Below are 16,029 nucleotides of genomic sequence, written 5' to 3' on the forward strand. Positions count from 1 at the left end.
GTCTCTCCTGTGAGTGATCACCTCTCTCGTTCACGAGAGAGACCACTCAATAGAGACACCTTCAGAGTCCTTTCAAAGATCTTCCTGCTGAGCAGTCATCCCTGCAGGGGATCGTCAGCGTCAGATGTTGACCCCTTGACCTTAGTCTAGAAGTAGTTTCCGAGGTTTCGCTTGCTGCCCTTCCAGCGGCTCCTGTGGTTGTGTCTTCTGCTTCATCTGCCGCCGCTGCTGAGGTCTGCGCTCCAACCCTTGACATCCAACGGTTGCTGTTAGACATCGTGTTGGTGTTTGCCTTCAGGGTGCTCCTGGTCTATCGGCGAAGAGACACCTCTTCACATCTTTGCCTCCGCAGTCTTCCTCTTCGGACGAACCTTCCCAGCCTGCCTCTTCTGGTTCCCGATGCTTTCTTCTTCTGCCTCTGTTTCTCCTCAATGAACTTCAGTTCGTTCGTCACCTGCAAGATATCATTCTCGATCTCCTCCTGAGTATGTGTCACTTCAGGTTGGTCACATTTCTTCGCCAGAGCTTCCAGCAGCATTTCATCGGCAACGCTCCGCGTCTTGTCAAGCATCTGCTCAATGTTCACCTGCTCGTCTAGTTCACCAATGACCTACAACACGAGAATCGCCCACCATTCCATCAGTTCGTAAATTGCCTAGCCATCGTGTACAGCTGACAACTCGTGAACTGCCTGCTTGTTCAACCTCTCGTAAAGCCCCTGCTACGCGGGAATCGCTTGCAGTTCGACAATTGCCTTCTCGTTCAACCTCTCGTAAATCTCTTGCAATTCGACAACCGCCTGCTCTTCCATCTTCCTCAGAAATTGCCTGCTATGGGTGAATCACTTGCAGCTCGGTAATCACCTGCTGTTCCAGCTGTTCGGAAATTTCCTACTCGTCACCGTCGGGAACATAGATCTCCTACCCGACAGCAATCACACGCGTCCCGTAAGCCTTCATCCTCTCGGGAATTGCCGACTCAGTGGTCAACAAGTCGGAGCGTTTCCAAACCATCCGGACGTGAACGCCCGTCGGTGCGTGAATCACTTCAACGCGAATCGTCGACCAGCCCTCATCCGTCCCGTTCAGCGTTGCGTGAACCACCTACTTGTGAGTCGTCGACCCACCGCCTTTCCTCTAGTTCATCGGTACCAATCGATCCCACAATTTCGCAGCATTGAGGAGAGCGTCGCAGATAGTGGGTTCCGAATGGTCTTTGGATCATCTAGTAGCCAACAAAGTCCTGACTTTTTGGGGTTCGCCAACTGTGAATCTGTTTGCAATGACCCTAAAATTTAGGCTTCCGTTGTACTGCTCTCCAGTCCCAGACCCCAAGGCTCTTTGACAAGATGCACTTCCACAATAGGGGTACAATTCCAGAACATTGGTCAACCTTTCAATGACCTTCATAGCTCTGCTATGGCATCACACAGAATGGTTCCTGGACATTCTGCTGCTCCTGACAGAGCTGCCAAGAGAATTTCCTCCACAACACAATCTACTCAGACAACAATGTGTCAGCGTTTACCACAAGGCAGTAGCTTTTCTGCGTCTTCACGCCTGGAGACTTATCTAGCATCTCCTTACTCAGAGAGGATTTTTGCAACAACTTACGAAGAGTACGTCTGGAAATCTGCGAGTCATGAGCTTCAGTCCACCAGGCGAAGTGGAATGTCATCTGTGGTTGGTGTCGTGTAAGGGGTCTCAATCCCCTCGATGCCACTATTCCAGCAATAGCGGAGTTCCTTGTGTATTTGCGGGAAGAAATGTGTCTTTTGGTTTCAGCGATTAAAGGCCTGAGTCTCGCCTTTAAACTGAAGGAATGGACATTTCCTCATTGCTAGACCTTTCCCTCCTCATATGGAGGTATGAACTTCCCTGTCCTCAGTCGAAAGTGAGACCTTCCCCATGGAACAAGGTTCAAGCTCTTTGGTCCCTAAAAAGGATCTGGGTACGAACCATTACGCCAGGCAACAGATCGCCACTTAACTTGGAAGATAGTGTTCCTGGTTGCCTTGGCCTCGGCCAAACGAGTTAGCGAACTTTTGGTCTCTCGCATGACGTCGCTCATTCACGGGGATGGGGAGAGATAAGCTTCAGCTTTGTCCCTGAGTTTGTTGCCAAAACTCAGAATCCCTGGGGGTTTCGGATCCTAGATTCGACTTCTTCCGGATAACAGATAGCTAGTCCCCGCTCTGTAACTGACGACCCAGATCATCTGTTACGATGCCTAGTAGGGAGTTTGAGGCGCTACCTCAAGAAAACAGCACCGAGCAGCCCTTATTTTTTGTCAGCACAGGCAGAAACAAGAGGAGGATCACGAAAAACACAATCTCCGCATGGATTCGCAGGGTCATTAACCTTGCTCTGAATCCCGATCCTCCTCCATCAAGTCGTCTCAGAGCCCACGATGTCAGGGGCGTAGCTACATCCCTGGCCTTCAAAAAAAACTACTCTGTGATGCAGGTTCTGCAAGCAGGCATGTGGAAACACCAAACTACTTTCACCTCCCACTACTTTCAAGACGTGACCCACAGGAACCTCAATATGTTCTCTATCGGTCCTGTGGTGATTGCACAACAGCTGGTTTAGTATCTCAGGACAAGTAGCAGAAGGTTGAGGGCATTGGTTACCTGGGTCATAGTCTGAATGAATGAAAACTAATATCTGGCTCTTTTCCTTTCTTCATCCTCCCCCCCCTTTGGGAAATCAGCATCCTGGGTCCTCTGCTCAAGCTGACCTCAAACCTCTGTAAGTAAACCATTGCTCCCTTGTGTAACCTAGTTTTGTCCCAATACTGTTGTGTCCCCATACCCTGGTGAGGTGGTATTGGGAATGTCTCGGTCTCCTATATTCCTACAAGACTTGGAATAACTTTTACCTTTTACCTTGGCAGTCACATTGCTAGTATCTCATCATACACAACTTGCGTAGGCCACAGACCATGCCTAGCAGGTTTAGTGAGGTGTTAGAGTCTCCTTATTTGTGCACTAACCTGCACAATAGGGAGTACCCTGGGTAAGGCCAAAAGCCAGATTGGCAGGGACGTCCACCTTCCTTATGGGTGAGTCCCTATATATAGCATTGGTTTGCATTCCAGTTACGGAACTAATGACAAATTTGGAAGTAATTTGTATTTTTCCTAACGATACATACCTTAGCTATTTATTCTTGCCCGGCAACCCTGTCCTCATCAAAGTCCTACCTCCAAGCAAAGTGAAGCACAATCACAGGTGTGTGGGTGAGAGGGGGGCATCTAGCTGCTAACCATCAGGATGAGTAGTTAACCCTCGCTAAATTCTAATGGCTCGTCCTTTCAGTTTCGCCGAAAGTAATACCCCTATAAATAGCCAAGGTTTGTATCATTAGGAAAAATACATATTACTTCCAAATTTTTAATTTTTTTTTATTGTATCACTTTATTAAAAATGTGCTGCACATCTTAATGGATAATACTGTAGTTTAATGCAGGAATGTATATGAATTTGTTATTATTGCTGTATTTTTTCCTAGACGAATACAAGCCATCATTCTTTAATAGAGCATGACTTCAGTAAAACTGGAGTGGTGGGTGGAGCAATCCTCACTTTGACTTCTGTCCTGAGGTATTTCCTGAATCATAGCTGATTAATGTTTTTCCATTTCTCTTTTCAAAGTATTTGTACTTGATGGTGACACCTTGGACAGACAAGTGACTTAGTTCTAGTAAACACAGCTGTAACTGTGACCGGTACATGAGTAAGCTGTAAGGGGATCCCCATTAATTGTGTGTTCTGCAGGTAGCAGGGCTATCTGCAGTCGTCACCCTGTGATGAGTGTAGAGCGTGGTCTTTTCATTGGGTGGAATTCCAAAGATGAAGACTAAGAGGGATTCATCAGAATTGTGGAGTGCTTTGGAGGCAAAAGTATCACCTTCCTCAAACTTAGGTAATACTCCCACCACTCGTCATTCAATTGGTGCTGTAGTGTCCCTTTAGGGTCAAAACTTTCTTTGAAGCTGCGATGGTTGGATCCTGCTAGTTGGCCCTGGATCAAGTTGATGGTCAGATTTGTGGATCTAAGAACTTGTTTTCAGTCAATCCCATAAAATCTTATACCCCCTCATTGAGGCAGTGAAGGTTTTGTGTCAGTGTCTTCCACTTCAGCAGCTCTTCAAGTTGACCTGTCTATTTATGCTCTGACAAGGAGTGTTCCCGTGAAGAGACTCATCAGAATGTCCTTCTCAGCTTCTGGGTCTGTAGCCATGACAAATTGCCAAGGATTCTCATGGCTTGGCTAGTGGTCAGATGACACAACCTACTTCGTGAAGCCAGTGGGGTTATCAATTCCTAACTCTTTGAGAATACAGGAGACTCGTGCTGTCTGTTGGAAAGGCAGTGGCCTTCTATATCACTATAGGAGCAAACCAGTGGGACAATGGTTTTTGAAGGCGAGGCATGCTATGGTGTCCAAAGTCTCAAAAAATGTTGGTCTAGACTCAAGAGGTATCATTTGGACTTGGGTGCTGGGGTCCAGGTTATTCTTTCCGAGGAGTCACATATAGGTGGAGTGGTGGTGAAGTGGAGATCTGCTTTGCAGGCTTCTTCAAGGCCTCTGGCTCTCCAAGGATGTCTGGTTAAAAACCTTTGAGATCAGTAGGGAAGTAGATTGCCATGTCCTTTTCAAGATCCTGATCACGACCATCTGCAATTTATTCCACTCAAATGTATCCTGTGCATACACGTGATTTCAAATTACTCCGCCTAACTGGTAGGAATCGTTATACAATCTTATATTAGATTAAATTTATTGGTAAAAGTATTCAACAGGTAGTTATACATCTGGCAAGAGAAAATGGTGACTAGATTTACATCTGTCAGGAGAGAATTGAGTGCAATAAGCACGCCCCAAAATCACTTTACGTTATATATAAGGTAACCCATTTAAATTTTATAAAATCATGTCTCAGAAACAGGAACTATCTTAATCTGATTATCTAATTAGTTAAGATTTTCTTTTCTTTCAGTCTGATTCTCTAGTTTAAGTACCGAAATGTATACCCAGTCCATGGTAGGTGAAGTTAAGGGGCATCTCCTTCTACCAAATGCTACTAATCAACTATTCTATTAAGATTCAACTGCCATTTTCTTGTTGTTACCAATCACTTGGCTCTATTAATAACTCTTGCCTTACCAACTTCTCCTACTATGTGTTTTTATAAACATTTTGATACAAATCTTCTTAAAACCAGATAGATCTACCTTTTAACTCCTGCAAATTCTGCCAAATTACCAATTTTTGATAAAAAGTCAAGTCATAGCAGAAGTGGCTTGTGTTGACAGTGAGCTTGATGATGATTATATGAAGTTCATAGAAATTTATATGGTTTTGATAGGTTCTCCCAGGTCTGTGGGGGATGCCACAGGGGAGGGGAAGATGGAATGAGAGAGGGCTAAAAATTCTATGGAGATTGGGAAGCCGATGACTTCAAATAATTAATGCATGATGTCAAAAAGGTAAATATTTAGATAATTCCTTTTACTATTAAGATTTTTTTGTTGTACGTGTTGACCATCACTAATCCGGAAACATCAGTTAACCGGCATTATTTTCGCTACTGGCCGCTTGGTTGGCGGTACTGTTTCTCAATTATTTTGGCAGCGCTATTTCCAATGTAAACAAATACAAGACACACCCTCATTTCAGCTGGAAAAGTTTTTAGAATATTATTGAAAACAGTCTAGCTGCACATGCACAAGCAGAAATATACTGTACATTTCTGCGCATAAGGCAAACCTTCATACACACACACATACACACGCACGAGAGAGAGAGAGAGAGAATTCTAATGATAAATAATATCTATAAATGAACTGTATGGATGCTGTGATTATTGCATATTGGTGCTGATATAATAAGGTATTCATTATGAAAGAGAGAGAGAGAGAGAGAATTCTAAGGATAAATAATAATAAGATCTATAAATGAACTGTATGGATGCTGTGATTATTGCATATTGGTGCTGATATAATACGGTATTCATTATGAAAGAGAGAACTATAAATGAACTGTATGGATGCTGTGATTATTGCATATTGGTGCCGATATAATACAGTATTCTTTATGAAAGAGAGAGAGAGAGAGAATCTTAATGATATTTAATAATATCTATAAATAAATTGTATGGATACTGTGACTATTGCATATTGGTGCTGATATAATACAGTATTCATTATGAAGAGATTTCGGATAAGTTAAGAAGATTGTAGTAACAACTCCGTGTTATTAGTACTGTATGTGAGCATAATTGCAATACGGTAGCGTAACCTTAAGATCAGCTGATACCTACCAAAAGTTATTGTTGATTATTGAAATGCTCAAGAAATTGAAAAATAGAATACAAACATGCTTTAATAAACCACAATAATGCCAAATGAAATAAGAAGGCTTATTAATGAATAGAAAATTAAATAATGTGTGAAGCTTTAAAAATTAGCTACATGTACGTGTCGCCACACACACTGTCACACGCTTACACGCAAAGAGTTAGAAGGTGTTAGGATGATAACTATTAATAATGGCTGCAAACGAACTGTATGGAAACTGTGATATCCTGTAACATTTTGGTGCTGATGTAATATTCATCATGAAGATCTATCGAATAAATTAAGAACTTATATACCGTATAAAGAACGCCAGTCGTATGTCGAAATCGAAAAGTATATACAAAAATGCTGTTATAGAGCATATGATATCCTATTGAACAAGAAAATGGAATAATGATATACAGCAAGAAAATATTGATAAAATATGACTTGGATTATTGCAGAATCATTACGCTTCATAATAAATCTACAGAACTTCACTCTTCTTGACTTACGACGCTCCTCAGTCCATATATTAGTCGTAAGTCGATGACTACCTGTAAATCTGTAATATCTGGATAATCCAGCACCCTCCCGGTCCCAAAGTTGCCGGATTAGTGATGGCCTACCTGTATATCTACTTCCTTTGTAAAAAATTAGTACTATAATTGTCTATGAAGTGAGGAACCTCATTATAATATTTTTTGTGTGACTACATCTTTGCAGGTGGCTTGGCTTGAAGTTGGTGATAAAAAGTATGAAGTGTTTGAAGGACAAACTAAAATTGGGAGAGATCCTGAGACATGTGCCATTGTTCTTTCACAAAAGGTAAGATAATTGTGATGTGTAATGTTAAATACAAAAAATGAGTACTTTAAAATATTGCAATGTTCCCAAACACATGAAAATTAAACTATTTTCAGTATGTTTTAGTATGCTGTGAACAGGCAATGTAGAAATTGCAGAATTTCCTGAAAGCTAGCTGGTGATGGTTGCTGTTTGTAGGTAGGCTTACTCCCATTCATGTGCAGAAGTTGATCATCCGTAAGATACAAATGTAATGGCGATCTTCCTTTAGTTTGTTCCTGGTTCTTTCTATGAGGATTGTCCTTGGTTTTCTGTCTTTCCCTCTTTTGTCATCATAGATTAGATGTTAATTGACTATCATAATGTTTGTTATTGCTATGATATCCATAAGGGGGAAGAATGATTGTTCATTCAGTTTCACTATGGTTTTATAAATTTGTGTGGTGATGTTTTTCACATTAGATTTGAGTCTTTACAGTCTCATAACTGAAGAAAGGATGAGGTTCCAAATAAAGTCTCTCTAACTGAATACAACTCTTCTAATATTCTAGGTTTGATTCTAAATTTAATTTTAAGAAACATCTGGTCTGTTTCTTCTTCAACTGTAATAAAGGGGCATATTAGGACAGTCTTTTAATATTTTTGGTGATCAATTTATCGTGTGGAAATATTTAAATTCTTTCATTCTACCATATTTTACGGAGTATTATCTTATTCTTTTGGGCAAAATTTTTAATTTACAGTATTAGATTTCTTATCCTGGGTCTGGATATTAATCTCGGGTATTGTCGTTCAGTTCTTTTGTGCATGTTGCATAAGATTTTTTGTAATTCTGACCATCCTTTGTATTCAGATCTTTCCAGACTGTACCATCCTGCAATTAATTCTAAATGTCTATTCTTCTTCATCATCAGGATCAAAACACAGTATTCTAGAAGTTTTATTCCACCTATGACTGGATTGTGGAATGATATTCCTGATCTGGTTGTTGAATGGGAGAAAATTCAAAAGTTTATACTCGTTGCAAATGGGTTTCTGTTGAACAAGTTGATATAAGTCTTGTTTAGTAGCATATATACAGTACAGTAATAACTCGGTTTTTGGCCATAATTCGTTCAGGCATTGTAGTCGAGAACTGATTTTTTAGGTAACCGAAACAATTTTTCCCATAAGACATGATGTAAACTAAATTAATTCGTTCCCAAGCACCAACAATAAATGTTCACATTCTAAAACTAAATTTGTTCCGTAACTGGAATACAAACCTACACTATTAATAGGGATATTACTTTCGGCGATGCTGAAAGAACGAGGGTTAACTACCCATCTCACTAGTAAACGGGGCTTAGGGGGCTTAGTTAGCTACTTCATATATATATATATATATATATATATATATATATATATATATATATATATATATATATATATATATGTATATGTATATGTATATGTATATGTATATGTATATGTATATGTATATGTATATGTATATGTATATATATATATATATATATATATATATATATATATATATAAGTACTTGGGGTCTGTTGTTGCAGCAAATGGTGGAGTGGAAGCAGATGTACGTCAGAGAGTGAATGAAGGTTGCAAAGTGTTGGGGGCAGTTAAGGGAGTAGTAAAAAATAGAGGGTTGGGCATGAATGTAAAGAGAGTTCTATATGAGAAAGTGATTGTACCAACTGTGATGTATGGATCGGAGTTGTGGGGAATGAAAGTGATGGAGAGACAGAAATTGAATGTGTTTGAGATGAAGTGTCTTAAGGAGTATGGCTGGTGTGTCTCGAGTAGATAGGGTTAGGAACGAAGTGGTGAGAGTGAGAACGGGTGTAAGAAATGAGTTAGCAGCTAGAGTGGATATGAATGTGTTGAGGTGGTTTGGCCATGTTGAGAGAATGGAAAATGGATGTCTGCTAAAGAAGGTGATGAATGCAAGAGTTGATGGGAGAAGTACTAGTGGAAGGCCAAGGTTTGGGTGGATGGATGGAGTGAAGGAAGCTCTGGGTGATAGGAGGATAGATGTGAGCGAGGCAAGAGAGCGTGCTAGAAATAGGAATGAATGGTGAGCGATTGTGACGCAGTTCCGGTAGGCCCTGCTGCTGCCTCCGATGCCTTAGATGACCGCGGAGGATGCAGCAGTAGGGGATTCAGCATTATGAAGCTTCATCTGTGGTGCATAATGTGGGAGGGTGGGCTGTGACACCCTAGCAGTACCAGCTGAACTCGGTTGAGTCCCTTGTTAGGCTGGGAGGAACGTAGAGAGTAGAGGTCCCCTTTTTGGTTTTGTTTCTTTGTTGATGTCGGCTACCCCCCAAAATTGGGGGAAATGCCATGGTATATGTATGTATGTATATATACATATATATACTGTACATGTACATATATATATATACATGTATATATATACAGTGGTACCTCTACATACGAATTTAATCCAATCCACAACCGACTTCGGATGTAGAAAATGTTCAGATGTAGAAAGAAATTTTCCCATAAGAATACATTGAAATAATATCCGTGGTTGAGCCCAAAAACCTATGATAACTCCTTAATAAATTACTATACTACACATAATTACACATGACAATATGCACTCTAAATTAGATAATAGACATGTAAAAAAGAATAATGATCAAGAAATAATAAATAAGAAAGTGGTTTTTAGCGTCACTTTACCTTAGAAAGTCCAGCGCAGGTGTTGTTGGTCTTGCTACGCAGAGAGCAGATGGACGGGCGGCGAGGAGGTAGAGAGGTTGACTACGATAAACGTACACTACTGTAACTTATTCTAACTTACACTAAGTGAACTTTAACCTAACTTAGCTTATCTATTTTTTTTATTTTCATATTTTATATTTTTATTTTACATTTTCTTTTTTTCTTTTTGATGATTAATTTTAATCACTTTCACTCTCTCCACTTAAAATTGATTGAATTTTTTTCTCTTCACTCTTTGCCGTTTTCTTTGAACCACTTCCATCCTCTTCATCATGAGTTTCCTTTGTAGTTTTTTTAAAGAAGCTATCGATAGAAAGTTGCTTGGTACAGCTTTTCAGAATGTTTCGAAAATAAGTTAGGGAAACATCATCAAACTGCGCAACTATACGACAAACCTGCAATTTCTTTGGATGGTATTTATCGATGAAGTCGACCACGTCTTGATATTTTCCTAACACCTCTTTTATTTGCGCCGAACCTATTGCAAGTTCACTCACACGGATGCCACGCTCATGCTTTTCAATAATTCCTTGCTTTACTTCTAAAGAAAGCATTTCCTTATTCCTTTTTTCACCACTACTACTACCACTTGCAAAACTAAGCCTTTTAGGACCCATGATTTACGTAAAATACTGTAAAAGGATGAACGTAAAAAATCACGATTATAACACAGTTAATAGCAGAACGCACAGGGCACAACCACAGGAAGCCGACGAGAACAGGAATGTCCCAAGCCACGCTAATTGAGGGTCCCTCCGAGGTAGAAATGCTGCCTTCTATCGGCGGAAATAAGAAATACACCCGGCGCTATGAGTACCATCTATGTGCATGGGTATTGTTTACTTCGGGTGTCGAAAAAAAATTCGGGTGTACAGTAGGAACGTGTTCGAATTGTACTTCGCTTGTCGAAAAATTCGGATTCAACCGGTACGACGAAAATTGCTTACTTCGTGTGTCGAAATAAAATTCGGGTGTTGAGTCGAAAAATTGCTCGAATTTTACTTCGGATGTTGGAAAATTTGGATGTAGATACGTTCGTGTGTAGAGGTTCCACTGTATACACATACATATATATGTATATATATATTTAAATTTATATATTATATATATATTATATATATATATATATATATATATATATATATATATATATATATATATATATATATATATATATATATATATATATATATATATATATGATATACTGTATATATATATTATATATATATATATATATATATATATATATATATATATATATATATATATATATATATATATATATATATATATATATATATATATATATATATATATATATATATATATATATATATATACAGTATATATATATATATATATATATATATATATATATATATATATATATATATATATATATATATATATATATATATACAGTATATCTATATATATATATATATATATATATATATATATATATATATATATATATATATATATATATATATATATATATATATATATATAAATTTAAATATATATATACATATATATGTATGTGTATACAGTGGAACCTCTACACACGAACGTATCTACATCCAAATTTTCCAACATCCGAAGTAAAATTCGAGCATATGTATATATATATATATATATATATATATATATATATATATATATATATATATATATATATATATATATATATATATATATATATATTATATATATATATATATATATATATGTATATAATATATATATTATATATATATATATATATAAATATATATATATATATATATATATATATATATATATATATATATATATATATATATATATATATATATATATATATATATATATATATATGTAAGGTTTCTTTACTGTAAATGTTACAGTTTGTATGAGTGTTTGTACGTCAGGTTTTCATGGACGGAGAACCTTCCCTTCCAACCTATCTCCCTTGGACCTCAGTCATCCCGTATAATTCTGCCGCTGCCGCAGGGGAATCGTCATCATCTGGATACTCCTCTGTTCGGCTGTTATCGTCGCCTTCACCTCTACTTGTTCTTCTAAGGAATCTGGCGGGGGGAGGGAATGCGGCCCTTTCGGAGCTTGATTTCGGTCTTGGTCTTTCTCAAGGGCATCGCCGCTCACTCGTGGACAGCTGGCAGAATAGCTCTGGGGGTAACACCTTCCCGTTCGCGGGTTAGGTTGTGCTTCCGAATGGCTTTCTTCATTAAGTGAAATTATAACTTTTTAAATATTAAACTTAGCCGGTGAATATATAATAGCTGACGTCTCCGACGGCTCGACAAATTCCAAAAACTCGCGAGCGATCGCCGTGAAGGTTGCGGGTGTGACCACCAGCGCCGACTATCGGCCAGATACCGAATATACTTGTAAACATCTCCAGTTCTTCTCTGTCGGTCTTGTCGACAAGTTGGTTCCACTCGCTTTATGACCTCGAGTTTTCTACCGAATTGGTGAAGTACTTGGTTTTGGTTTTATTGCTTTCGCCGTGTTGGATTATTCAATACTATCTTCAAAAGAAATGCTTTTGAAAGGAGAGGAAAAGGGTTTTGCCCTTGCGTTTTTTTTTTTTTTTTTTTTTTTTTTCTTTTTTTTTTTTTCCTCTGGTTTTTCCATAGAGAAAAGATGGCCGACCCTTCCCTCAGTGTACGGAAGTGTGTTTAAGGCTTTTAGTAATTATTTTATCACGTTATAAATTATTGTTGATATTTATAGATTTTCCTCTATATATTTTATATCTCACCCGCCTTTATTAGGCCTCTTCGATTAGCTTTCCATTTATACTAAACATCAAAATAAATTTTGTTTTGTTTATATGCGGCCTTTACCTATTCCTTGTAGGCGGTCCTAACTTGGAAAACGAAGTTAAACAACGTTGAGCCCATTCAACTTTTATTTTTGTTAAGTTTAAATCAATTGCTCTGTAAGAGTTATGAAATGAATATTTTTTTTTTTTAGAAAATATTTTAAGAAATATATTCTTTGAATAGTCTTCGTGCTGTTTTTTCAAAGATGAACTAACGTTTGGTTTATTTATGCTACGCAGTTTGCGCTCTATCGTTACGATAGAGAAAGAGAGAATCACGGTTTCACTTTGCAGAAAGAGTAAATCGATTTTGACGTTTTGTTTATTCTTCTTTCAAACTGAAGTGTTTTAGATACTAATTTAAAGGAACTTGTTGATTTTCAATTTCTTAGTCCTTTCAGTTTTTTCCTTTGGTCAAATAACCTGTTTATTGACGAAGGGTGAGTGGGCCTTTCTCTTGTGTGACAAGAGAGAGAGAGAGAGAGAGAAAGAGAGAACGATCCGATCTTTACTCTCGTCCTAAGTCTCTGTACAAGGAGTTTGGGAGCGAGTAACGTTGTTCTCGATTCAGTTTTTTACTCTTGTCCCAAGTCTCTGTACGGGGAGAGAGGATAAAACGTTTTAGTTTTTATTCTTGTCCCAAGGCTCTGTACGGTGAGAGATTGAAAACGTAGTCCTTAGTGAACTAGTGTTTAGTCTCCTCCCCAGTCACTGATCTTTTTAACTTTATATATTTCCGTTTTATTCGATATATATGTATATGTTTATTGATTTTTGCATGTGTGTTTCATTTTGTACTAATGTGCTTACATTATGCGACTCATTTCGCAATTCTAACCTTTTGATGTAAGGGAGAATTGCGTGCTTCAGGTAGAAATCTGTTTTATTCATGCCTAATGTGAAATTATTGAAAAATACGATATCAGTGAAGTAAGTGCAAAAAACATGTTCTGTGTTGCGGAGGGTTCGTTTGTTCGTGCTTGTCGCTCCCCTAGTCCGAGACCTCTTTCAGGCTCCCCTGCACCAGGGAGAAGTAATGTCGTAGGACTTAAGGGGACGAGATGCTTTAAACAACGTACAGACGTTCCCTCTTTGGTATCGGACGTTTCTCGTCAAGATCGCCCTTACCATAAGACGGGTGAGACTGTGTTCTCCTCGTCATCCGAAGACTTTTCGCAAAAGAAACCTTGGCGCAAGGTTTCTAGACCCTTGAAGCGAAAGTCAGTCCCTTCAGGACAGGTCCAGCGTCCTGGCTGTAGCCATTGGGACAGCTCTGACCCTTTGCAGTCGTCGGAAGACTGTTCGCCTATTAAACGCAAGCGTAACACGGGGTCCGAGGGTCGCGGTAAAGGCAATGTTTTGCCAACACAGACGTTACCGTCGTCTCGGCCCGTTCCGACTTCCGTTGATCCTAAATGGGTTGTCCTGCGGGACATGCAGAATAAGCTTGCCTCCCTTATGGAGGAGTATGACGTTGAGCAGGTTCACGATGATCCTTCGCTTTCGAATTGCCGTTACGCTGAACGAGACTCTGGCCGTCAGCCGCCCAAACGAGCTTTTACTCGTCCGTTTGACGTTAGTGCTGAAGTTTCTTGTGCTTTGAAACGTGATGTCAGTAGTTTTTCACGTCAGTCACGTCACATGGATCCTCCCTCGCTGCAGTCCCGTGTTGACTTTCAGCCGCTGCCGCGGTCTCGTGTTGGCGTTCAGCCGCTGCCGCAGTCTCGTGTTGACGTTCAGGACGTTCGCCGACCGGCTCAGTTGCCTCGACTTGACGTTGAGCGTCAATCACCGCAGTCAAAGGTTGTTTTGACTGCTCAGTCTATGCAGTCAAGGCAGTTCCGACGTGACGTCGAGCGTCCATCAACTTCTGTTGTTGTTGTTGGTCAATCACAAGGAGTTCAGTCCTTTCAGCAGCGGCGTGACGTCGCTTCCTCTACTGCTACTGCTGCTTCTTTGCTTGTTGACATTGCCTGTCAAGCGTTGCCGCCGCGGCAGGTCTCTCCTTTTCATGAGACTCGGCAATTGTCGGACGAGGTTCCTTCAGATGAGGAAGTTGCTGATCCCCCTCCTACTGATATTCCTTTGGGGACTTTGTCAGACGGAGAGGAGCCTAAAGCTGCTCAGCCCTCTATGGACTTTTAAAAAATCATGCTGATTTTTAAGGATCTTTTTCCGGACCATTTTGTAACTGCTGCTCCTCGTTCGCCTCCGTCAGAGTTTACGCTAGGCCTAGCTACTTCGAAGCCTTCGTTTACTAAGCTAGTGCTCTCTCGCTCCTCTAAGAGAGCTTTACGTTTGCTAGGAGACTGGTTGATCACCAGGAGGAGTTTGGGGAAGACAGCCTTTGCTTTCCCTCCTTTTAAACTGGCTTCTAGAGCGAGCGTCTGGTATGACACGGGAGAAGTTCTCGGCTTGGGAGTTCCTGCCTCTGCCCAGGGAGACTTCTCAAGTCTCGTAGACTCTCCCCGTCGCCTGGCCATGAGACGCTCCAAGATTTTATGGTCGGCTTCAGAGCTAGACCATCTCCTGTTAGGAGTTTTTTCGAGCGTTTGAAGTTTTTATTTGTTGGATTGGTCCCTGGGAGCCTTAAGTAAGAAGGTCTCTCCAGCTGGCAATGTATTGCTGTACAATTATGTCATGCATGAACAAGACTATCAGGGATGGCTCCAATGATCTGACAGCCATCCGATGATCTGGCAGCCACGTTCACTGCAGGAGTACTTAAGATGTAAGTGCGCTCAATGTGTTCATTGTCAAGACAAACTTCACAATGAAAACTACCAAATCTGTCTTGGCAGCAGTAAGGGAAGGCGACTGGATGGTCTCTCTCGACCTTCAGGATGCATACTTCCACATCCCGATTCATCCAAACTTTCAACAACATCTGACTGAGGTTTGTGGACGGGAAAGTAATGTACCAATGTCGAGCACTGTACTTCAGCCTCATTCCTGCTCCTCTTGTTTTTACAAGGCCCTTGCAAAATGTAGCAAGCTTTCTACATTTTTTGAGGATTCAGAGCCTCCCTTTATTTTGACGACTGGCTAATCAGGGCGTCGTCATTATATCGCTGTCTGGAGAGCCTCTAATGGACATTAGGCCTAACCAAGGAGCTAGGTCTCATAGTGAACGTAGAGAAGTCGTAACTTACAGCACCCCATCCCAGACTATTCTTTTTTTGGGAATGGAGTTACAGTGTCTGGTTTTTTGGGCCTTTTCGTCTCCCACAAGAATGGAACAAGCTCTTTTAAAAGTCCTTCACTTGCAAGAGAAAAACAGTTGCTCTGTAAGAGTTTGAACTAGCCT

At 39.8% G+C, this 16,029-nt stretch overlaps 1 protein-coding gene across 4 annotated transcripts in view; it reads left to right on the top strand.

The window, feature by feature from the left end:
* The window catches only part of LOC137654497 (mediator of DNA damage checkpoint protein 1-like), a 179,474-nt gene that overhangs the window by 16,010 nt on the left and 147,435 nt on the right, over positions 1-16,029 (top strand). For all 4 annotated transcript variants that reach the window (XR_011046644.1, XM_068388169.1, XM_068388166.1 and 1 more), the window contains exon 3: positions 7,070-7,171. Coding sequence is in view for 3 of the 4 variants with exons in the window: in XM_068388169.1 (XP_068244270.1) it covers positions 7,070-7,171 (102 nt within the window). In the remaining variant the exon portion in view is untranslated. The remainder of the gene's footprint in view (positions 1-7,069; positions 7,172-16,029) is intronic.

This window comes from Palaemon carinicauda, chromosome 15 (genome assembly GCF_036898095.1).
Source record: "Palaemon carinicauda isolate YSFRI2023 chromosome 15, ASM3689809v2, whole genome shotgun sequence".
Lineage (NCBI taxonomy): Eukaryota > Metazoa > Arthropoda > Malacostraca > Decapoda > Palaemonidae > Palaemon > Palaemon carinicauda.